The following is a 25,689-nucleotide window of genomic DNA, read 5'->3' on the forward strand; positions in this document are numbered from 1 at the left end:
ACTTCCTTTGTCAACGTGTGTTGTAAGGCTCACCTGACCGAACCGCACGATACAAACGACATCAAGTATACGGTTAGCCAACACTGATTCACAAGCACGATATGGGCGGGGAATGCAATTCTGATCCCACTCCCCATTGTTTCTTTTTCTATCACATCACATCTAATCTCTCTCTCTCTCACCCACACACACACACCTACACACACACATAAATTGGATGATGGTGTGGTGGGTCATTCTCCGCCGTTATGGCGCTACACTGCCACATTACGCTTGTGGAAGGGATGAGAAAGTGATGATGATGGAAATGTGTCCTATTAGAGTTCGTTCATTAGTCCAGTGCTGGAAAAGAACTTTGCAACAACTCGTAGGCCTTACAGCAGATGTGAGGGGAACCCCTTCACCATATATGGCCCGAGAACTGGCGTTGACAGACGCGTTGCATCAGTTTCCATGACCGGGAGGACGTGATGGAGGACACCGTGCACACCACACGTGGAACAGATGCTGGACGCGCCGACACCGAGGAGGTGTTTGAAAGCCGGTGGAAGACTGCGGTAGAGGAACGTGGCATTCGGCGGGGGAGAGTAACGGACAATGGTGTGGTCAATGGCGTAAAGCAGAGAGTGGTGGTGATGTCACGTTGCCATTGAGAGTGCATCTTGGGGCCAGTGAGGCTTGAGACGAGGTAACGGCGATGGCAGTCGAGAAGCACATGCTTGGTATCCGCCAAAACAGCACAGCGAGAGCAGAGCATAGAGTCGGAGCGGCCGATAAGATGCTTCAAGTGTGGGGTGAATGCAACCCCCAGACGAAGCCTGTGCACCAGCAATGCAAAATGGCTAGGCACAAGAGAAGGCATGGTGAAGCAAAGATCAGGGTCCATTTCACCCATAAGAACTCTTGATGGAACGTCACGGGACCATTGCGCATGAGCGAGAGTATAAGCGCAATGGAAAGGCACGCCAAATTGATTGTAATATTTCTAAGCAATCTTTGCGTTTCTGAACTTAATAATTAGAAGCAGCACTGAAAAGGCTCACGTAGAAATAGATTGGTTATCAGATTCCCCAAATGTACAAAAGCTTCCCGAAGTCCTAAGGGAAACTCACAACATACACGTGGTGTCAAAGGTTACGAAAATGGCAGTACGAATGGCAGGCCTCCAAAGGGCATACTTTTATTTCAGATGTTTATAGCACATAATTATGAGATGACTTAGTTCATTAGAACTTTAGTTTTGCATGTGCCTTCACTTATTAGTTTGATTTGTAAAAGAAAAAAAATCGAGACGTTAGTCTCGAGCCACTCGGGACTGGCTACTCCATGACGCGTTATTCAGAAAAGAAAGGGAAATTACACAAATCTATACACTTTGAAACGGAATGGATGAAAACATCACCACAAAACTTGGCACCAAAAGTAACAGTGTAGGAGAGTCCACGTGCGAAATCTCAATGCAGAAAAAAAAAAAAAAAAAAAAGAGAGAGAAGAGCGTCACAAAGTGTCAAAGAGGTCCGTCTTGAGGTCCGTCCATTTATTCCGTTCTTGAGTTTAATAAATTTTCCTTTAACAAAGAGGTCCGTCATGCCCAAGATTCGCGGACAAAAACTTAAAGCGTGCTTCGCCTGCATTACACCCATAGACGCAATGCAAACATATAATTTCATTTTGAAGGAGAACGCCGACACTTTTCACTGGTTCGCCACTTGATCCTCTAAGACCTATATACACGGAATTATGCCGGAAAGGAATTATCCGTATATCTATAAAGGCTTTTGTTCCTCCGGCGTTTGAAATCTTACACATTGTACTGAATGGGACAGAAGTAGAAATCACGCTCCATCGTGATTTCACAGTCTTATACATCAAAATATATCAGCTGTAGGTAATTTTCCACGGCAGTTTCACAACTAGGGGGACCATGTTTGGAACCTAAAGTGGATGTTTTGGTTCTGTAGCGAGCCAATTTTGTTCCCGATGGCATCAAAGCGCGACTATAGAATATGATACATCACACTTAAAGAGAGCTTAGCCTATCGACACTTTCGCGTGCGGGAAACCCGACGGTACATTTGAGCACGTGTAAATGGGAGGAGGAATAAAACTGGAAAGGGAGATGGGAGGAACAGGGCAAGAGTGTTTGATGAAAACATCTACAACATAAACGTGTGCTTTCACGGCCAAAGAGTCTGAAGAACATTTCTGGTGACTTGTGCTTTAACAACAGAAAAGACAAGGCTGCAGATACTGCGTTGCCATGAGGTTCGCCTTTTGGGAAATCGAACGCTCTCTTCTTCTTAGTATCAGTGTCTTAACTCTTTCTGATATTGCACTTACGCCGTTAAAAAGATGTACAAAAATTCTAATGGCTGTAGTGTACCGTTATTGCGTTGTGATCTGCCCGCCGATGATTTCCTTTCCATCTTTACCCTATCTGTGGCAATTATCTTTTTTGTATGTATACAGTGTATGCTTACTTTTGTGTTACACACTCTTTCTTAATATTTCCTTGCAACACCACGGGGAAGCCTGGTCGCCACAAGTATGGAATTTGATGGGTACCTTAATGACTGTAAAGTCGTATATTTTGTCTAACGACGTTATATACCTCTATTTAGGAGAAGCGAAGGCAAGGCAATTTTTCGTTTCTTCATGCATACCGTGACTTGTCTCGGTGACAGCATGCTTCATACGTGCATGGCCGAGCCGTAGCGCCTCCGCTGTCCGGGAGTGTCATTCAGGAACAAAACGTATACGTCATCTTATTAAGGCATATGCCCCTATGTTCAACTCACTTAAATGCGTCAAACGCAACTGGGACCGAGCGCGTATAATCGTGTTGTGTCAATGTTTTCTTGACTTCAAGCCGATCATGGCGGCGTAACAATGGCGTGCGGAAACTTAACACATTGCCAGAAGCGGGCTTCTTGATCCTTTCTCTAAGGAAATGCTCGCAGACATGCATCATTCTGGGCAGTTGCCTGCTTATTTTAGCGGCATGTTTTGCGCGTGAAATAGTGCACCCAGGGCGATTTTTGCAAACACTCGAGGTGACGTTGTACTTCGCCTCCGACAAAGTACTGCCAATAGCATAAAATACCGTTCCCCCAAAATTCCCATCACCATGGCGATATCTGATCATTCCTTTTTTTCTTTTTTTTTCTTTTTTTCAGCGTACACCAGGGGTGCCAAACTCATCCGTGTCTGCGGGCCGCATTGAACCACAGAGGAACCACGCAGGCCACACACGACTGCTTTGGAGTAGCCTGCTTCTGGTATACAGGCTATCCCAGAAGACGTGTCATTGAATTCTAATAAAAAAACAAACTCTACCTAGAATCATGCGGTCATCCGCATTTGTTCTTACTTGGTTTTTGCCACCTCCTGGTGTGCATGTTATGTAACCTATGTTTAATTATGTAATTTTTTGCAAAGTGAGTTCGGAAATTTGCCATGTTAAGGTCACTTTTTTACCCCACCAACATGAAGAGCGTGCCGAATTCTGCCGTTTTCTGGGATACACTGTAGATGCTCGAATTCACTCATAGGTCATAGTCATGATTTAGTTGTTGTTGTTGTTGTTGTTGTTGTTCGAATTCACTCGGGAGATCACCAGGCCTGCCGGTCCGTGTCTAGTAGCTTTGAAGGCACTAATGTTACAAATAGGCCTTGCAGGGTTCGCTCAGAAGTTTGGTAGGATCAGTGTACGAGTAATACTAACCGAGTAAAAATCTGACGCCGAGACAGGTTTAGAGAGTCGTTAGATTAGACATCGAAAGCAACACAGAGGCCGACAGGAAATATCGAACTTTCAATTTTTTATCACATGATTAGATGTTGAAATAACTTTTCATAACTTTCTGCGCAACGCAGAACGAAGAAATCGTTTGATTGGAGGCGTTTTCATCAGGTAAACGGAATGGTTCCTTGATATCGCATTTGTGAGATCCCTCCACGATACCTGTGTACAAACAAAAAAAAAAAAAAAAAAAGGAAGGAGAGAAAAAGAAAACGACGCTAATATGAGCCGGTGCACCGTACCAAATCAGCGCTGTTTACAGAAACGCCCCGATCAAACAGCTCGCTTAAGGTGAAGTGATTGATTGATTGATTTTTAAAAGAAAAAAGGAGATGTTAGTCTCGAGTCACTCGGGACTGGCTACTCCAGGACGCGCTATTAAGAAAGGGAAAGAAAGGGAAATTACACAAAACTCGACGCTTTGCAACGGAACGGAAACAGAATAAATGAGAACATCACCACCTAGCTTGGTACCAAAAGCGAAATCTCAATGCACAAAAACAAAGAGCGTCACAATCTGTCGGAGAGGTTCGTCGAGACGAGAAATTGCGCATGGGCGCGCATGGCAAGTATGAGCTGATTTGCTGGCCAGCACCCAAGAACCTTTTCGGTGGAGTATGGCCGATTATCCAGGCGGGACAGGGACGACACAAGGGTACAACGGTGTGCACTGTACCTCGGGCAACCTTGGAGTATATGATCCACGTCCTCAACTATACATCACACAGACCGCAGTTGGAGGACGGGACCATGCCGAGCTTAAACAAAAGTCGTCCACTGTATGGCACGTTGAGGCGAAGCCTGTAGATGAGCGACGTGATGGGTCGAGGAAGCGCTGATGGCATATAAAAACGGAGATCTGGGTCCACCTTGCGCAGGAACGACGTAGAAGGGACACTGCTGCGCCAGTGTTCGCTGCACAGACGTTCGGTCTCATAAGAGTACCAATTGCTTGTTTCGCGTCCGCTTGGGTGAAATACGTAGGGTGCGTCGGTACCCCACGTGCCACATGAGCCCCTCTCGCAAGTAGGTCGGCAGCCTCATTCCCAGGGACGCCACAATGACCTGGGATCCACTGCAAGGTGATGTTATGTGTCTGTGTGACAGCACACGAATACTCCCTGAGGACGTCACACACCAGTAGAGCGAGGGAGCTCGACCTCATGGTGCACTGCCATAGAAATCTTACGGAGAGAGGCTAGAAGGAAAGGCGGGGAGGAGGATCGGAGGAGAGCAAAGAACTTGAACGGGGCCCTTCCCTCTCTCAGTGTATGCGCTCAGAGGCAGCCATATTGGATCAGCCGAGGAAACGTCGTGTGTTTCTAGCCCGTGAAAGCAGCCACAGTTCCGAAAACTGTTGCAACACTTGCTCGGTTGCTTCTGCTTCCCTTGACTACGTATTTTGTGAGTGTCCGCCTCTATCCAGGCTTGTAGTCAAGGCGGGTTGATCTGGTTGAGGCAGCGGCGGAGACGGCGTCCCCATGTGGCGTTCGTGTCGTGTTTTTGTTTCTTCGTGGATGTGTGGATGTGTTTTCATATATCTCACGGTTTCATGGATTCGGGCTGTGTGTTACTGTTCCAAAAACATTTTTGGCGTTGTGTTTGCTGTATGCTTACTGGATTCCTTTGTTTGCATGCGCCACGGCAACAGTAGCTGATTCAATATGGCGCTCCCCTCGCCCGTACGTCCCAGTTTCGGAGGTTTCCTTCTAGCATACTCCTTAAAATTTCTATGTGCACTGCAGAGCTTGGAGGGCGGTTTTAGAGTCACTGTATATGGTCCAGTGCATGGGTGGCTGACGGGACACAATTAAGGAAAGCGCCATAAGAATGGAATGCAGCTCGGCCGCTGCAGCCGACGTCGGGTGCGACAGCCTAGCGCTTCGTTCAACCGACAGCTCAGGGATTACGAATGCACAGGTAGAGCCGGTCTGTGTCGATGAGCAGTCAGTAAAGATTTTCATTCTGCCTTCATCGCGATGAAGCAGGCTCAGAGTGAGTTGGCGAAGCACAACAATTGTTGTAGCCGATTTTCTGGAAGTCAAGCCAGGGACATTGACATGCATCGGTGGTGCCTGAAGGGCCCATGGTGGGACTGCGGGTAGAACTAGTTTTTTGTGCTTTGGAATCAGGCTGCGGTGAGCAAAAACAGCTTGGCAGTATCCGGATGCTGGTCGCCGAAGAATGTCGCGCACTAATGTGTGACGGTAGTGGCGAGTGGAGAGCCTCATGTAGTGCCGAAGAGATTGTGCCGTCCGCATGAAGACCAGCGAAGGGCCTTGGCTTCAGCCATGACAGGGACAGTTGGCGTTGATTTGTGCACACCAAGGCACTGTTTCATGCTCTTTGCAAGGACGGTTTCCAACACTTGTTCGGACGAAGGACAAAAGTTATGCAACACTGGAAGAGGGTACATCAACATTTGTCGTATGAGGGACCGGTGTAGACCCAGCAATGCTTTTGTAGAAACCCCCCAGCGGGCACCACAGAGGTATCGCAGGACACTCAGCCGAGACACAGCTCTACCTCTCAGACAACGAACCTCCGCTCTCCAGGACAGACAGCGGTCAAGAACCACACCAAGGAACTTATGGTGTATAACACGCCGCACGACATTCTCACCTATATGAAGCTGAAAGTTCTGCAAATGACGGCGAGTTAAAGGCAAAAAAAACAGTCTTCTCATGAGAGAGGTCCATGCCTCTGCTTTCCAGGAAAGCAGCAACAACATCAAGGGCATACTGTAAGCGGCGCTGTAGCGCTGGCCACTGCTTGCCGGATGTCCATATGCATATATCGTAGCAGCTGGTAGAGCAGCCATCACGACATTGAAGAGGAGTGGGCTGAGGACCCCGCCCTGTGGGACACCTGCTGTTGTGATGTGATGAGACGTTTCACCATCCGAAGTCATCACAAAGACAGTTCTACCACGTAGATAGTTGGCTATCCACCTGAGAGCTCGCCCAGTAACGCTCAGGGAGAAAAGCTCATGGCGTACATGGCCGTGGCTTGTAGTGTCATAGGCTCGCTTAATATCAAGGAATGCCGCCACAGTTAGTAGACCTTCCGATCTAGACTGTTCTACGTGGGTTACCACATTCAAGACACAATCCATTATACAACGAGCTCTCCTGAAACCTGCCTGCGCCGGGTGTAGGAGCGTCGGGGACTCCAAAAACCAGTCAAGGCGGTCCAATATTAGCCTTTCCATTACCTTGCCCAAGCAGCTTGTGAGGCCAATGGGACGAAATGACGCCAGCTCCCTTGGCGACTTCCCTGGCTTCAAAACTGGGATAACTCGAGCCGCTTTCCATACGTCAGGCACGACACCAGTTCTGCAGGAGTCATTAATGAAGCACAGCAGTTTTTCAAGCGACGCATCCTCTAAGGAGGCTATGGCCTGATACGTAATCCCGTCGGCCCCAGGTGAGGATCCTTTCCTAGAGTGGGAGATTGCTGACTGTAACTCGTTGATGGCAAACTCCAGGTCCATGACAGGGTCACAAGCCATGCAGTCAAAATCAACACCACTAAGAGCAGCAACAACTGATTGCTTGTGGGCGTCAGTCGAAGAGGCACATGATGGCCGTGTGAGGAGACAGCAGAACTCTTCACCAGCTGTAAGTTTCTGAGATATTCAAATGAAGCGCGAGAGCTCTGAAGGGAGCCTCTTGCTCAACAGGGCAACTAAGAGTCTTAACAATCTGCCATATTCTTTCGGTAGGTGTATAAGGGGAAAGCGTGGAACAGAATGACTTCCAGCTTTTGCGACCCATGCGCTGGAGGTGTTTTCGGATGACGCTACGAAGCCTACATACTTCCTGGTAGTCATGTTGACATCGTCCAGACTTAGTTAGACTAGTTGGACTTAGTCCAGACTTAGAGTTAATATCGTCCAGACTTGTCGCAGAGCAAAACAAATCTTCAGCTGTCGTGTTAAGAACCTTCCAGTTAGTAACTTTCTTGGTCTTACGAGGGCCTCGCAGCCCAGAGTGGCAGACAAGCAGCGGCATGTGGTCACTCCCCATGGTGTCCATATCTACTACCCAGTGAACCTCCCGGGCCAACGAAGGAGAACAAAAGGTGACATCAATACAGCTGGAGTACAAGGGCCCACGAAAAAAGGTCGGAGAGCCATCATTTAAAACGATAGCGTCAAAATCCTCCAAGCATTGCTGTAACAGCCGGCCCCGTACATCATCATGCGAGTTTCCCCATGCAGTACCATGGGCGTTGAAATCACCACACACGATGAAATGATTATGGAGAATCCGTGAACAGGTGATCTTCAATGCGTACCGACGGAGCTATGTATACACTAGCAACAGTCATGCGTCTAGAGCGCAGACGCACGCTGCACACGACATATTCAAAATCATCATCCGATGACCCACCAAGGAGTAAACTTGGAATGTCTTTTCTGACGCACAGCATCGCCCGACTAATCCCTGTGCGTCTCTCAGAGCGGTATATAACATAATTTGAAAGTCTGAAAGAAGTCGGCACTCGGGCTTCACAAAGAGCGATGAGGGGAAACTGGTGACGATAAACGAAGTTTCGAAAGTCGCTTAACTTGTTTTGAAGCCCATTACAGTCCCACTGGAAAATGCAAGTCCTGGAATGGCCATCGCTGTTATCCGAGGGGCACGCTTGTTGGTAACGACTCAGAAGGGGCTCCAGCGTGAGTAACGCTTGCACTTCTGGAAGCTCAGTAAAAGAAGGTAACAACTTGAGTATTGAACGTAGGGCAGCTAAGATAAGAGGCAAAATGTCCGTGAGAATGTCACAGTTCTCCCTATTACCGTTTCCTTGTGTGTCTCTGCGGCTAGGACATCCACCATGTGGCACGGACCGTGGCAAATCCGGTTGAGCTCGAGCTAAAGACGATATTCCACGAACACTGTTGAGAACAGCTTTTTCCGGGGCAACCACTTCAGCAAAAGACTTTTTTGGTGTGGGTCGCCGAGACTTTGGCGCTCTTTGCATAGTCCCTTGCGAAGTAGATTCCGCACGCGAAGGCGGGGAGGCGCTAGGCGGCGTCACTTTGACGTAGCTCGGGTTCGGACAAGCGGCTGTCTTGACATTGAGGTCGCCCGGTGACACCTGGCTGACGTGAACCGCAGCTGCAGCTCTTGCGACCTTGCGCGCGCCATACGAAGCCACATGGTTCCCACCACAGTTGGCACATTTTGGCTCACGCCCTGATGTGCATGCTTTAAAATCATGAGGGCCTGCACAGATTTTACATCTCTGGGAACTGCGACAGTCACGCGCATAGTGACCGAACTTCTGGCAGTTGTAACACTGAACTGGAGGTGCAATGTACTCCGTTACTGGGAGCGTCGTGAAGCCCAAACTAACCTCAGTCGGCAGAGACTGTCCAGAGGCAAAAGTGAAGGTGAGGTAAGGTGAAGTAATTGCGTGCTTCCAGTGACTTGTACGCTTTCACAATATCAGCTATGAACCGGCTCGGGCGAAAATATTAGGTAAACTACAGTAATCAGCGGCCTGTTTTGTGGCTGGGCCGTCCAGTTGCCGATGTGTAGCGAACACAGGATGCAATGCTACCCACCTCAGACGATACGCGGGAAAAAATTCAGCGGAATATGTCAAATAGTTATGAAAATACGTGGCGTCAAACTTCGTAGGAAGCGCAATGGTCGAAATGCCCACATCTGAATGATAATTCATTATGAAATAACCACCAATTAGTTTCAAATACTTTCAGCACCAATATGCGTCCTAGGGAAAAGGCTTTTATGTTTGAAAGAAAAAAAAATGGAGAGGTCGACCGGACAACCGTGCCTGATCCGGCGTAAAATCACTCGGGTGCGACACCGGCTGTGTTGCACTGCTACACCGCTCTAGACTATCTCCTTCCACAATACCAGTATAATTTTGAGCTATGAAGGAATCGGACAAGTGTCGCTACGAGACCAAGTTGTTTATGAAAGGTATACAACGTGACGATCTCTTTGCGCTACACATCGACAACTGGACAGCCCAGCCACAAAACATGCCGCCGATCACTGTAGTTTATCTAATATTTTCGCTGATCCCGTTTACAGCTGATATTGTGAAAACGTACATACCAGGATTCCAATTGCTTGCGTACGCCCCAACGATTTTCCAAAAGATAAGCGGCTTATCTGAATCTAGAGTCTGCCCTGTATTCCGAGCGGTGCTTCCACAGTTCGGATGGCTTTTTTGTAGCTGTTTTTATATCCCTGCGATGTTCGTTCATGCGTGTGTGTGTCTTTCTTCCTGTGTCACCATTTTAAAGTGTTTTAAATGTTTTGTGTTGCGGTGTGTATTTTACGTAATAAATATTGATGACTGCATTGACTGGCTGCTCGTGTGTTTCCTTTCATTTCTCGAGACATCAGCTCACTCGATATGTTGATAAGTAAATTTAAAAAAATATCAGTTCAGTCATTTTTCCTCAAATAGTTATTGCGCCGATTTCCCTCCGGGGCAGATTACTGGCAACTGCTTCGCCGCAGACGTCAGTTCCCCTAGTGGAGCTTTTTTAAAAAAGCTACGAGAGCAACACAGATGACGTTTTTGTGTCGTTTGTCGTGTGGTGCCCTGTTGTTCAAGATGGGGAAGGTAAAGTCGCCGAACTGTTTCACGTGTGATGAAGTGGAGAACACAGAACATATATAAATTAACTGCTCCCGAAACAGTGTCCAACCTAATGACCTCAGAGCCGCCTTGGAAAGACTGGTCCACCATTCTCTAGATTTGGGGAAGCTCCTCGGAGAATGGCCGACAGCTGCTTTAATGACATTTCTTGTGGACATAGCAGCGCCTCTAACTTTTTAGACTTAGTGTTGCTGTTTTTTTATCTTCAAGTGTTTTGGAGTAGCCGGCTCCTGTGTTTTGTAGGAGCCACCGTCTCCCTATTTTTCTTTTTAATTCCAACTCCAACTCCTCGTTTTTGCATTTGAGTTATACGGCCAGGCAGACGCCCTCTGGAAGAGAGTACTATATGACTACTGGATTGATCTAAGATCCACGAATTAGCTCCATAATTAGGGAATTTTGCGCAAAAGTGAGATTGCAGCACGGGTGACAATCCTCGTTAGAAGCCATTTTATCCTTTAAGATGGAATGGCATAAGAAACGAGCGTGTGCCGTGAAATATCCATCCCTGAATTGCGATATGCAAATGAGTCGAAACCGAAAAAGCGCGCTTCAAGAGCGCATCATTTACGTAAAGTGGTTTATATGGCCAGCAGAGGGGCACCTACTCCAATCATCTACATCTCTCCAAATCACGTGGCCCTCTGACGTGTAATGAGCGCTGTGCTCGCCACGGTTTCGGTTTCCGCTCATTTGAATGTCAAAATTCGGGGATTGACATTTTAACGCACGTAAGTGTTTCAGGATTTGTTAAACGTCGAATGGCTTTCAACGAGGAAAGCCTTTGATTCTGCTATCTCGCTTGTGCGCGAAATCTCCCAATTAAAGATTAATTAATGAAATTTAGGTAATTAATCACGTTGTAGATGCATACTTTAGTCGATATCATGTCCGGCATAACCGGTATAACTCCATTGAAACCATAACCATATCATCCGGTATAACTCAATTGAAAAACCACATATGTGCCGCTCTCACAGATTTCTTTATAAAACTTATGGAAAGCATAAAAATGAAACACCCTGTATGTATGGTAGCCTAGTCTAGTGACGCCTCTGTCAATGTTGCTTTTCAATAAATATCGAAATCCCTATACCAACTCGCTCCATCATTTCTCCCACGATCACCGAAGGACGCTTGCCCGCTCGGCATATTTCCACAAGGTCGTATCCCCATTGAGGAGGGCTTATAAGCGATACGGGGGAGACGCTCTCTAGCCGCTGATATGTAACCTTGTTGCTCGTCGCTGTAAATAAATGGTTGTTTAGTCTTCATGTAACGTGGCCGCAGTACTTTTTTTCTTCGGGATGGATTCCTTTTTCCTCCCGACACACGAACCAAGTTTAACTATTTCTCATTATCGTCACTTTATGTGTGTCTGTGTGTGTCCACCATCATTTATTTTTGTTGTTGTATGCAAGGAGATTTCAAATTATTGAACACTTCTTTCCTCCTCCTTTCTAGTACACACTAATGAGCATCGTAATGTATTATTCACAAAATATTATCTCCCTTGACGCTTTTCCGATAACCAAAACAATAATTATTGTGTTCTCAATCTGTTTATCAAGGTTCATCTAACATATGCATAAGAAAGCGCTACGTTCAGTCGGACACCGCCCCCGCATGACATTCAGTCACGGTCAAGGTCGCGCGACAAACAACTTTTGATATCATGCAGCTCAGTTCTACATTTCCAGGTGTGATTTTTTACATTACTTAGTGAGTGCACTAATATGCCATTACCGATATCGCGACATACTTGACACCTGGTCATGGTATCGTGATCGCGAGAGTGCGATAAGTCATAATCGTTCGTGTGAAGTCCGTCTGGCGGCGTGATCGTCTGCGAGCGTCAACTTTTATCGCATCGAGCCGTTTGATTATTTCAAGCTGTTCGAAATATTGCGATCGCACTATTGCGATACCGGGAGCGATATCGGCCTTCGCGTGAGTTCATAGTGAGTGTGTGATCGATGCGCGCTTATCAGATGATTGTGAGTGATCGTGGACCAAAATGCCAACATTTTGCAACCGCTCGCGCTTAAGAATATTAAATGCTTTTGTTTGGAATCAGGTGTTGTATGCGTCATGTTTAAACAAGTGTCGGAGCACATACTTCTAAAAATGTAGGTAACTCTCGCAAGCACCGGAATCACTGGTACAGTTTGCTTATTGAAGAAAGCAGTGCAATGGTTTCTAATGCTGATCGACTACACCTCTGCCTTCTGTGGAACAGTGGTAACAGTGGTATAGTTAAAGACAGCGAAAATTATCCTCTGCTCATCGACGGCGATTTCGTGTTTGAATAAACATGGTGTCCGGGGTCTGATTCCTAAATAGGTCACACCCTCCCGAATGAGTTTCCGACCGATTCGGGTTAAACCCGATTTCTCCTCGAATTTTAATCACGTATGACGTTGTCTCACATATCAGGTACACGACTTAGTAGTGACCTGTACACACCTCTGGTGAAAATAATATGTGACTGAATAATAAACTATGTGAAACACATATGATGTTACGATATGCGGTATTTCGTTACAACACTTCGCAAGAAATGCATGTTTGACAAATATGTGCCCCTTTAAACTACGGGCTATTTCCTGGGCAGAAAGAAAGAAAAAATAAATAAATAACCCGACAACAAAAGTTGTATGAATAGCGCCCGATCTCATTTCGAATTTCAGATTGGAAAATAGCACCCTATTCCCTTTTCATCCCCCCCTTCCACCGAAATCGGAAAATGCATTTAAGCCGAAAAAAGTCATATACTAATTATATTCCATTGTCACAAACATCCTAAATAAGCAGCAAGGATTCGCAAGCGACGCTATTTGCGACCCTATAAATCCCTATTGCGCAGTCGCGACAACATTCACTCAACGTATACAGGGTGTTTCACCTAACAATAATATATATATAACAAATAATAATAAATAATAAATCACCTAATAAAAAATTATAACTGGCGATGTACTAGCCGGAGGATTGTGGTACTTTCGGCAATTATATTCTGGAAGCTTTTGCCACCATTGAGGAAGACTTTGGACAATTTTTAATTGCGATAATTTTTTGTTTTCAAATGAACTTTGAATATTGCCAAGCGAACCTTGCTTTTTTCTTTTTACAGATATATCAAGTCCTCTACGGATAACCGCAAACCTCCCAAAAAAACTATGCACAGTACCGCAACAGAAATAATCGAAAAAAAGAAAGATAGTAAAAAGTATGTTTTAGCCCCGCCTGCTAGCCGTAACAGCCGTGTGAGCCTTCCTCTTCGCCTTCCCCCACCCCGTTTCATCCTGACCCCGAACAGCGTGCCGCCAAACTAGGCAGGCAGATCGCTCGAAATTCTCACGTCAACCCCCCCCCCCCCCCCACACACACACACACACACACACCGCGCGCGCGCCTGTTTGATTTTCGCAAAGGAGCGCATGCGAAATGTGTGTCTAGACAAGGAAGTGTCCCGCCTTCATTTGTTTTGTCTTCTTTGTGATAAGACTGTCGTTTTGTTTTCTTTGTGATAAGTCGGTTGTCACCAGCACCAAGGTCAAAGCGTGGGAAAGGAAGGTAAAACAAGAGGCGGGAACAGTTCCTCCTTGCCCCGCAACTTCCGTGCGCTCTTCTTTGCGACAATCAAGCAGGCGGGGCTAAAGCCGAATTTTTACTAATTTTTTCGACTATTTCTGTTGCGATACTGTGCATAGTTTTTGTTGGGTCTGCGGTTATCCGTGGAGAACTTCATATTCCTGTAAAAAACGTGAGGTTCGCTTGCCAATTTTCAAGGTTCAATTGAGCGACACAGCGTGGAACAATGAGTCACTTGTGAGTTTAATGTCTCACACTATATGCCTATTGACACTAAACATGTTATCCTTCGCTCTTTAGTCCATTTTAAATGACACGATTTTTCGCACCTCTCTACTCGAATGAGAAACGCCGCAAGATCGGTTGGAAGATCTGGAATATCGGGAGGAAGATACGGAAGATGACGTGGTCATCTTCCGTATCCATATCGTGCCCATATCGTGTCCGTATCCATATAGTGGTGTGCCACGAGCGAGACGCTGTCAGTCCCCAACAAATAATAAAGTGGAAATGTTCAGTAAAATGCGAAATCAGACAGAGCTTCTAAAACTGTTTTATGGCTCGAAATGGGTTCGAAAGGAGAAAGAGCAGTCAAACTGTGGGTTGGGAAACGAATGTCTTTGCGGAATGGAAAGCTCACCATAATATCTCCATTATCCCGCACATCCATCTGCAACACGCAGGGCGCTTTGTCGTCGACAATGCAGCCTAGATGTGTATGATCGAGTTCATTTGCGACATTTCGCTGGTAGATATATCTGTTGCCTGGAGACGCGTAATATTCCACGAAGGGTCCGACCAGATCTCCGTGAAGCCCGTCATCCTTGCGAAAGCGGTATTTAGCCCTGCGAAGAATGATGCTGGTAACATTTCTCTGACTCTGAGGCCGACAAGAGTGTGACAGTCATTACGTCGTACAAGGAAAGCTGTGTGTGTGCATGACTCTGTGGAGTGAATAAACCTCTACCCGAGAAACGTCATCATGACGTTGGTAGACAGACTGAAACCGGAACAGATCGGAAGGGGAGAGCTGGGTTCCACGAATGGGCAATTGTTCGCTGCCTCCTATTGAAAGAAAAGTAGGACCGAAGGTCGCGTCCCTTTCAGGGAGCATCGTAATCCCCCCAGGACCATGGCTTTCGGCCGCGGCCTAGTTTGCCACTAGCTTTGAACGTAGTTCAACTCTACCAAATTCGTGGTGCTGTCGAACACTATGACGTCATTTGTTTACAAACAAGTAGAGGTCTATTACCTCGTATGGTGCATCTTACTGGCCACCTTAACAGTTTTATAGGAAAAAACGTGTTTTTAAAATGACTTGTGTGCGACTTTAACACTACAGGACTTCTATGATTCCACTTCTACGCTTTATCGTCCACAGTTAAAGGGGATGTGAGATCATTTCCAAACTTTTAAAGAAGTAACGTTGTAAGTATTGATTTATCTCTGCTATACATGTACATCAAAACGCTATGTTTCTGCGATCCCGCGTTACGAAGGTATTGTTTCATTTCCTTTCATTTATTAATCCCAAGGGCCCAGAGGGCATTACATGGGAGAGTGGCAGAGGTGGCAACGAAAACAGCATATTAATACAATAGAAAATAGGCAATAAAAAGTACATAGACTGCAACATATCAGAACATAACTGAACAAGAGAACAAACATAACAGAATAAACGAACGAAAAATGTGCTAATTAATGCAGTAAACGATATGTGACGTAAAGAATGAACATTATAACGAAACAAATGTGGACAATGAACTGCGGAAGCGATCGGGGGGAAGATGAGAGATGACATCGGTGGGGAGGTTATTCCAATCAACGCATGCCTTGAGAAAGAATGAGTTAGAAAATGCCGTCGTTCTGCAGCGGAAACGTGATACCTTGAGATGGTGGTCAATGCGTGGAGAGATGGAGTGAGCTGGTGTGATGTAGGGAAACGAAGGAATGTCAGAATGATAGAGCTTGTGGAAAAGGCAAAGCCTCGAAATGTATCGACGGGTTGATAAAGGTGGTAGGTCCAGGCGAAGCTTTGAGGGAACACTAGTTAGTGAAATGGGGCGGTAATTGGCAGGGGAACATCGATCACCTTTTTTATGGATAGGAATCACTTTACCTATACGCCAGTCAGAGGGGACTTGGCATTCGCTTAGTGACTGATTAAAGATGACTGATAAGTACGCTGCAGAAGTTGTCCTGGTGCCTTTCAAGACCTCAGCATTAATGTTATCAATCCCAGCAGATGATGACATTTTTAACGAATCAATTAACTTCGTTATACCATGAGCCGTGATTACGAACGGTGCCATTGGCGGAGGAGTATGCCATGGACTGCGCAGCTGGTCAGAGATGGGGGCTTCGACAGTGAAGTTACTGGCAAAGGTGCGGCTGAGGATTTCAGCAGACCTAGACGCATCCAGTAGTGTGCCCTCGCCGTCTACAAGCTGGATGTCTGGAACCGGGCGCGGGTTAATTAAATTCCAAAACTTCCGGGGGTTTGAGCTCAGAATTGACCTAAGGTCGGATTGAAAGAATTTAAGTTTGGCCGTTCTGAGAGACTTCCTATACAGCGAAAGGGCCGAACGATATCTCTCCCAGGCATGCTGGGAGTTTGAGCGTTTGGCACGGCGAAACATTTTCTTCTTTTTACTAGCCAGAGACTTGAGCGAGCGATTAAACCATGGAGCGGTCTGCGAGCATGGAATAGTGATCTTGGGAATATGAATCTCTGCAAGGTTGCAGAGTTTATTTTTAAAGAAAAGCCAGTTGACCTCGACCGACCTATTGGCGCTGTCCCGGCAGAATGTGGAGAAGTCAGACTGAAGCTCTTCGTTGATAGCTTCGAAATCTGCTCTGTCGTAGAGACGAATAACTTTCTTGGAACGAGGGCGCCTAGGCACGGATACATGTAGTTGATAGTGTACCACATTGTGGTCGCTAAGTTTCCCGATATCGGAGATAGCTTCTATAATGTCAGGACGTGTGGACAAAACTAGGTCGAGTGTGCTTGAACAGCTGGTTGAAACTCGTGTAGGAAAAGGTACCACTTGCGTAAGGTTGAAGTCGTGACACAGTTCGAGAAAATCCTTATCGATGGAAGCGGAGCCAGGTGTTACACACGGGACAGACCAGTTTATACCAGGCATATTAAAGTCGCCCATCAGGATGATAGTATTGCTAGGAAAGCGAGCAGTAACGACAGACATGTCGCAGCGCAATTGATCGATGAAACCAACATGAAAACTTGGTGAGCGATAGCATACACCGATGATGGCATGACTATTACAACAGTCAATTTTTAACCATACAATCTCTAAGCTTGATTGCACACGTATGACAGACGACGAAAAGCAGTCTCGAACACCAAGGAGTACGCCACCCCCGCGTCGGCCCTCTCTGTCACAGCGATGAATTTTGTACTTGGTGTCGTACGGCAGGAGCTCCGTGTCAGATATGTTAGCGGAAAGCCATGTTTCGGTTAAGGCAATTATATCACAATCGCAGGAGGACATGAGGCTGTTAAGTTCATCCTGCTTTGGTAGGAGGCTTCTAATATTGGTAAAAATGACCGAGAGAGACCGGGGCGCGGAGTTGGTAGAAGCAGGAAGTGATGCACTCGATACAATGCGCCTTTCGACAGACTCTTGCTGCTATGCGCCTTTTTCAACAATGCTTGAGGTTTCGTGGTTAAATGTATACAATTTGCCATTTAATAACAACTTGTCGAAGCGGAGCTTGAAAGGCGCAGATTGCGATTTGGCGAAGGCCAAGAGGTGCTTGCGAGCCGTGCGAACTGTTAATGAGTAGTCGCCCGTGACAGAAATACCGGTGTCTTTTAAAAATCGGCCAGCACTCAAAACAGACTCTTTCGTTTTGTAAGACGCGAACTTGACAATAATTGGTCTGTGTCTGTTAGGTTGATAGCGTCCAATGCGGTGGGCGCGCTCGATTGCGTGGGGCGGAATCTCCATGCCTAGATTATTTTTGCACAGGTCAGTTACCAGAGCTTCGGACTGGGCCCACGTCTCGGAAGAGCTATCGTCCAAGCCATGAAACACTAGATTGTTCCTCCGCATTCTATTCTCAAGCTTGTCTATCTGATCCTTTATGGTGCAGACACCGCTAGATAACGAGGTAGTTGTATCCGTCAGGTCCTGTACCCTCTTGGGGACATCGCGGAATGACGAAAGCTCGCCTTCGATTGCTGCGACTTTAGTGGATAGCTCGGTGACTTTTTTGTCAGTGGCGTCTAGTTTAGATTTGATAGTCCGTATTTCGTTGAGTAATTCAGCTTGCCCTGCTTCTATACGTGGGAGCACAGATAACGACTCAATGATCATGTTCATCTGTTCATCGCTACGAGGACCTGGATTCCGCTCCACGTCGCCAGAGAGTAACAGGAGTTGGCGCAAGACAGTAAGACAATCGCTGTACAATACCGATAACACTTTTGGACCAGGCAGCACCACCAAACACAGGTCGTTAGACCTTAAACAATGGTAATGTGGGCTAGGACCAACCTGAATTAGGAAGAGCAGCGGGAGGTTAGGTGGCCGCATACTGGGGATGCCGCCTGATCCACTGACGATGGAACCGCTGAAGATCGCTTTTGAAGGGTACGGTGGCGCTGAAGTCGTTGACGTAGACGACCACGTGCGATGATAAGGCAGCGAAGGGTGAAGGCGAAGACTGTGGTGAGGCAGGCTGCCGCAGTTCGTCAGTGGTAACCCGTGTCTTGGGACAATCAAACCAAGAGAATCAGCTTCGGAAGTGAAGAGCGTGTCGTTGAAGGTGTTTGTCCTTGAGACGCTGACAACTGATAAGACCTGAATTAGGAAGAGCAGCGGGAGGTTAGGTGGCCGCATACTGGGGATGCCGCCTGATCCACTGACGATGGAACCGCTGAAGATCGCTTTTGAAGGGTACGGTGGCGCTGAAGTCGTTGACGTAGACGACCACGTGCGATGATAAGGCAGCGAAGGGTGAAGGCGAAGACTGTGGTGAGGCAGGCTGCCGCAGTTCGTCAGTGGTAACCCGTGTCTTGGGACAATCAAACCAAGAGAATCAGCTTCGGAAGTGAAGAGCGTGTCGTTGAAGGTGTTTGTCCTTGAGACGCTGACAACTGATAAGACCTGAATTAGGAAGAGCAGCGGGAGGTTAGGTGGCCGCATACTGGGGATGCCGCCTGATCCACTGACGATGGAACCGCTGAAGATCGCTTTTGAAGGGTACGGTGGCGCTGAAGTCGTTGACGTAGACGACCACGTGCGATGATAAGGCAGCGAAGGGTGAAGGCGAAGACTGTGGTGAGGCAGGCTGCCGCAGTTCGTCAGTGGTAACCCGTGTCTTGGGACAATCAAACCAAGAGAATCAGCTTCGGAAGTGAAGAGCGTGTCGTTGAAGGTGTTTGTCCTTGAGACGCTGACAACTGATAAGACCTGAATTAGGAAGAGCAGCGGGAGGTTAGGTGGCCGCATACTGGGGATGCCGCCTGATCCACTGACGATGGAACCGCTGAAGATCGCTTTTGAAGGGTACGGTGGCGCTGAAGTCGTTGACGTAGACGACCACGTGCGATGATAAGGCAGCGAAGGGTGAAGGCGAAGACTGTGGTGAGGCAGGCTGCCGCAGTTCGTCAGTGGTAACCCGTGTCTTGGGACAATCAAACCAAGAGAATCAGCTTCGGAAGTGAAGAGCGTGTCGTTGAAGGTGTTTGTCCTTGAGACGCTGACAACTGATAAGACCTGAATTAGGAAGAGCAGCGGGAGGTTAGGTGGCCGCATACTGGGGATGCCGCCTGATCCACTGACGATGGAACCGCTGAAGATCGCTTTTGAAGGGTACGGTGGCGCTGAAGTCGTTGACGTAGACGACCACGTGCGATGATAAGGCAGCGAAGGGTGAAGGCGAAGACTGTGGTGAGGCAGGCTGCCGCAGTTCGTCAGTGGTAACCCGTGTCTTGGGACAATCAAACCAAGAGAATCAGCTTCGGAAGTGAAGAGCGTGTCGTTGAAGGTGTTTGTCCTTGAGACGCTGACAACTGATAAGACCTGAATTAGGAAGAGCAGCGGGAGGTTAGGTGGCCGCATACTGGGGATGCCGCCTGATCCACTCATTGTAATTGCCTAATTGCCTAATCCATTGTAATTCGAAGATCGCGCGCCGGGTCAGCTCATCCGACGCTCTCAACCTTAACTCTTCGCCTCCTCATCCGTTTTTCGATTGATGTTTTGGAGCGGAGAAAGGAAGTGCATACTTTTCCGTTTCCATGACGACACAGGCGGCTTTGAAGGGAGTCAATTACCAGAGACGGCCTTCGGTATGGTGACTTTCGGGTACTTAAGGCTCGCGTGTACAGCTAAAACGTCACTTCCCGTCTGTCTGCCGACGCCTCCCAGCCCTGTTCCGCGCCATCGCCCAGCCGTGGCTAAAAAAATTCCCAGATTTAAAAATCAGACAGTTAAAAAAGCCGTTCAAATGAGAATGTGGAACTTTGCGTACCGAATCCACGGACTACAACGTATGAAACGGAGTCGTCCATTTAGTGACTTGCATGTGGTATCTCATGCATGCACTTCACCTCCGACTCAACGTGCCCTACCAGACGCCTTCACAAGCTTGGAAAGGCAGATTCACCTAACTGTAGCACCCGTGAGACTGTTGAGGACACTGAACACATCTTATTATCCTGTCCACAGATCAGCAGCACAGACCATCTCTACAAGCTTCTTTAGCCCTGCTGGATGGCAGACCCTTCGATGTTGTTAAGGTTCTGGGTAGAGATGTAAAATTTCTGGAAATTTTGAATCGCTCGAAAAAAAGAAAGAAAAAGAAACGTTTTATTTCGGGTTTTTTTTCCCCGAAAAATTTGAAAAAATTGAAACAAATGTGGTTACTGCTGAGTCGAAGCATTGCCGGCCAAACCACAGCATACAATGAGCTGAAGCTCTAGTAGTGTTCATCCTCTAGGCATATCCAGAGCATGAGACTACTGTCTACTCAGCGATAGGTAATTAGAACAACCTGTCCACTCCGACCAGAACTCCGACATTATATGAATGCGATGGCGATCGCTTGGACGGCCAGACGGAGCACTAAGTTGGTGGTTGTCGGCGGATTAGAGGCACCTAAGGCACTGTTGGCGGGTTGGAACGCATAAAAGGCTCGAAAATTTACATTTTGGAATTTTGTCGCCTGGAAATTTTGGGCTATTTTTCCGGAGACGAGGAAAAAAAAAACGAAAAAAGAAGTGGTTTTTCCCAAAAATTTCCGTTTTTTTATTTTTCGGGGCTTCGCATCTCTAGTTCTGGGCCCTTGGACACCCGACCATCAGTTCCACGCCATGCAGGCATTTGTGCGATTTTGCGCAGACTGCAATTTGGTGGAAACAGTGTGACTGACAGTGTGTGTGGACAGTGTGTGTGAGTGACTGACTGAGTGTCTTTGTCACTCATTGGTTTGCTGTAGCTTTTTTTCCCCCTTTGTTTTGTTTGCCATTTTTGTTTTCGGAAGTGAGCTGGAGTAGCCAGCTCGTAATTTCTCCATTTTTTTTTCTTTTCTTATCAACTCAACTCAACTCTCATGCATGTAGTGCGTCAGTTCGAGCTTCGTCGGTCCATGAGACGGATTTGTATTTCACCATTAGGGACCCGCAAAACGTGTCCAACTCAGTGGGCCTCGCTCTATTTGGGTGACAGCGATACATAATCGGCGGGAGCTCACCATGCTCCATACACACACACACACACACACACACACATATAAAGATATGATGATGAGATGGGGCTGATGCCGGCCAGTAGGCTGGGCGCTGCCCCAGTGCCAATTGCAGGTAATCAGAGATGATGATGAAGGTGAAGATTCCGGTAATCAAAGCAGGGTGGAGATGGCTGTTCATGACAGGAAATCCCAAAGGTGACGGAGACCTTGGTGCATATGAACGGTGCTGGACCATGGGCTCAGCACCTTGCCTATGGTGAAAGGGTGGTGATCGATTGCATGTGGTCCGTGCTGCAAGATCTCCCGCTGGCAGTCCCGCTGACGCTCCCGTTGGCAGTCAGAGCAGTCCATAAGCAGGTGGCATGTCAGCGCGCACATCGCATGGTGCACAAAGGTCCGATGGCGCACGGCCAAGACGCTGCCTCATAACTGGTGTAAATGCAACATTCATCCGCATGCGGTGAAGAAAAGATGCATAGTGTCGCGGAAGGCGATGAGGAAGCGACAGTGAGAGACATCTTGAGAGAATTCTGGTCGGAGTGGACAGGTTGTTCTAATTATACTTATATCGCTGAGTAGACAGCAGTCTCATGCTCTGCATATGCCTCGAGGATGAACACTACTAAAGCTTCTAGCTCATTGTATGCTGTAGTTTGGCCGGCAATGCATTTTTTCCAATTTTTCGAAAAGAAGACCCGAAATAAAACGTTTCTTCTTCTTCTTTTTTTTTTTTTTCGAGCGATTCAAAATTTCCAGAAATTTTGCATCTCTACCCAGAACCTTAACAACATTGAAGGGTCTGCCATCCAGCCGAGCTAAAGAACCTTGTAGAGATGGTCTGTGCTGCTGATCTGTGGACAGGAAAAAGTGCGTGATGCAGAGAGTAGGGTGTCATGCAGCCACTGTGATCTTGTCTGCAGAGATAGCATGGACGAGGGCCTGACGGTCACCTTTGGGCAAGATCATAGAGTGGGTTGAAGGAGTGGGCGATTCTCCAAAGGTTTTTTGTTGTTTGGGTTTTCCATTCGCGAACCTGAATCAAAACCGACATGTCGTACTGTCATTTCACTTACGCGGTTTTTAGATCAGGAAAACGGAAGACGTGTGTTACAAATGTCCCGTTCACTATGCCGCGGGGTAGCTTGCACACAGTCGGCTCTCCTTCTTCGCCCACTACAGCAACAAAGGGGTTCTGAAATCAGAAGAAGAAAAGACACGAGCCGTTACATCACAAGAACTGCAAAGAAATCACGAAGCACTGCGGCAGTCACGGGAGAGTTACTAGAAAAAAGTAACTAATTTACACATGTTTATTATTATTATTGTTATTATGATTAGTATTAAACTTTGTTTTATTGTAATTTGTTATATATTAATTTGTTTCATACATGCACAAATATGTGTATGTACGGTACAATTACACTTGCGTTTATAGTGTCTCATTAGATACGTATCAGCACTAAACATTTTATCCTTCGCTCTTATTAGTTCAGAAGAAAATGTAACAAATTAAAAATAGAAATGACGCACAGTCCAGTGCTGTAATCTTGGAGTAAACAATTAAGTTGCAAGGATGAAGCACCTCAAAAGTTTTACTAACAAGCTTTCGCGCAGGGTCTGCGCTTCATCAGGTACAGCACACGTAAAATGTACAGAAATATATAGTAGACACAACTAGGAGCTGGGAAAGGCATGGTAATAATGCCAGGAGTGAGGGGGAACATAGAAGAGATACAAAATTCAGGGAAGCACACGAGCTTACACGTGTCATAGTAAACAAAAAGGCATTAATGATGAGCAGAACGAAAAACGGGCTTGCTTTGCAATACTCGGAAAATGGGAGTTAAGTGATTCCAAGGACTTGACAAAAGCGCATTTGCGGATGCAGACAAGGGAGTTACGGTAATCTAAACCAGTAGGTGCACAGAGTGGCCCATTCTGCATTATGCCACTCTGTGTATACCTTCTGCTTAGAATACCGTAACCCACTTGTTTCCGACCCACTTGTTTCCGACCCAACCATTCCAGTTGACAGTCTCTGCCATCACACATGATCATTTTTCCTCTTCTGGGCCACCGCGTTCACCGCACATTCATTTGGGACTTTATAACAATTTTATTTTGTTCGACGTCACCCCAACAGGGTCACCTTGTTCAACTGCATTCTGTGTTGTCCAGTATTTGAAGCACATTTCGGGAAGCAGTGCGCCTCGAAAGAACTGATTGCAACGGCTAACCATCCTTTCGCAGAACGCCAAGTCTTTGTAGATGCGTTCATGAAACATGTCCAATAGAGTTGACACCACAAAGTCACAGTAGTCTGTTTCACATACTACCATCTGCATTTGGACCTGATAAAAATAGTTTTGATTTCGTTTTAGCTGCACTCTGCCATTCTCACTGATAAGGCACACATATTTTGTATGTGTGTGTGTGTGTGTGTGTGTGTGTGTGTGTATAGGGCTGTTTCGCTGCCCAGGGGGCGCCTCGCAAACTTGACTGCCAGCGCCACGAGTGGCGGGCGTTTCCAAACTCGGCCGCTTCGGAGCAGACGGCCGCTTTTCCTCTTTGACTTTACTCCGTTCACCAGCGTTCTATCATGTATCGCCTGCTTTATGGCTTCGACAAAATCGACAAGCTGGATGAGTTCTTTAGACCCTCAACGTTAAAAAAGGCAGCCAAGTTGATAAAACACGTCCACAACGTGCGAGAAGATGTCGACGGCGTCTGCGCGACGTTGAAGGGCAGCTGCGTGTCACAAGTCAGCGACAAAGTAGTCTACGACATAGACTTGGAGGTAAGCACCTGCTTTTCAGCATTTACATTAATAACTATAATTTCCCGACATGTCAAGCATTGTGGTTATGAGGCTTGTCAGGTTACTGTTGTTAACTCAACGGGTTCAGATTTTTAATTGCGTGACTCGTACGCGTGCGTGTTCTTTGGCGTGCTAACTTTGTTGCCATTTCGTATTGGCTTTGGTAACATGACACTGTGTTTATCGCCTTGTAGCTTTCGGCCTCACCACCACCGTTTAAGGTGGTACGGGGCAGCTGCACTTGTAAAGCTGGAGTCGCAGGACAATGCAAGCACGCTGCCGCGCTGTGCGTGTACGTGAATGAGACGACCGACTGCACAAAAACTTCTGTAGCGCAAACCTGGGGTGTTCCCAGCGAAAGACTGAAGCGAGACATGAACGTTGATGTTGTCTCACTATTTAAAGGTTTTTATTTATTCATTTTATTTTTTATTTTTGGAATTCTGTTGTTCTGCTGGGCACATTTATAGTTCTTTTTACTAACTTTTCTTGTCAAAGTCCCAACATCCAGGTGCCCACCAGGGACATGCGACGTATCCCCATTTGTCCTTCTAAATTATCCGGGAACATCCTCATCCATGATAGACAACATGCGGTCCATAAGACGTAATGTTGTGGAACGAGAATGCAAGTTTCTGCTCGACGACGTGTTGGACAAAGTCGTGAGGATCTGCTATGCGGAAGATCTTCGAGGGCTCCTTTCACAGATGCAACAGAGAGATTGCTATTACCGTAACTTGTGCTGCGAGAGATTGTCAAACACGAAGTCTGCATTTGTTGCGCATGATTTTATTGCCGAGATAACTCAAGCACAGAGGGCATTTTATATGTCATCTGTCGTCCCGGATGAGGCCGTAGATGCTCTTGCAATCCGCACGAAATCCCAGAGCAACCAGCAAGAGTAAAGGGCCCTTCTTTTCTTTGTCGATAACTTTATCTTTCTGTAGGTGTTGTTACAAGCTCATTTTCCCTTACAGGTGGTTTAGTGAACGAAAAGTGCGTCTAACCAGCACAAAGGCCCACGATATCAGGACACGCAACGACAGATTGGAAGAGCTTGCCATGCGCTTTACTATGACGAAGCCATTCTCAACAGCTGCGACACGAT

General features: G+C 46.8%; 1 protein-coding gene across 3 annotated transcripts in view; it reads right to left on the reverse strand.

The window, feature by feature from the left end:
• Nucleotides 1–25,689, reverse strand: part of LOC135391295 (uncharacterized) — a 71,311-nt gene that overhangs the window by 16,189 nt on the left and 29,433 nt on the right. Inside the window, exons 2-3 of one of the 3 annotated variants that reach the window (XM_064621509.1) lie at nt 22,837–22,955; nt 14,682–14,886 (exon numbers count right to left, since the gene is read on the reverse strand). In XM_064621509.1, coding sequence (XP_064477579.1) covers nt 14,682–14,886; nt 22,837–22,955 — 324 coding nt within the window. Of the gene's footprint in view, nt 1–14,681; nt 14,887–18,564; nt 20,756–22,836; nt 22,956–25,689 lie in introns of those variants that run through there. The other 2 variants (XM_064621508.1, XM_064621507.1) reach the window with 2 other exon arrangements.

The sequence above is a fragment of the Ornithodoros turicata genome, chromosome 4 (genome assembly GCF_037126465.1).
Source record: "Ornithodoros turicata isolate Travis chromosome 4, ASM3712646v1, whole genome shotgun sequence".
Lineage (NCBI taxonomy): Eukaryota > Metazoa > Arthropoda > Arachnida > Ixodida > Argasidae > Ornithodoros > Ornithodoros turicata.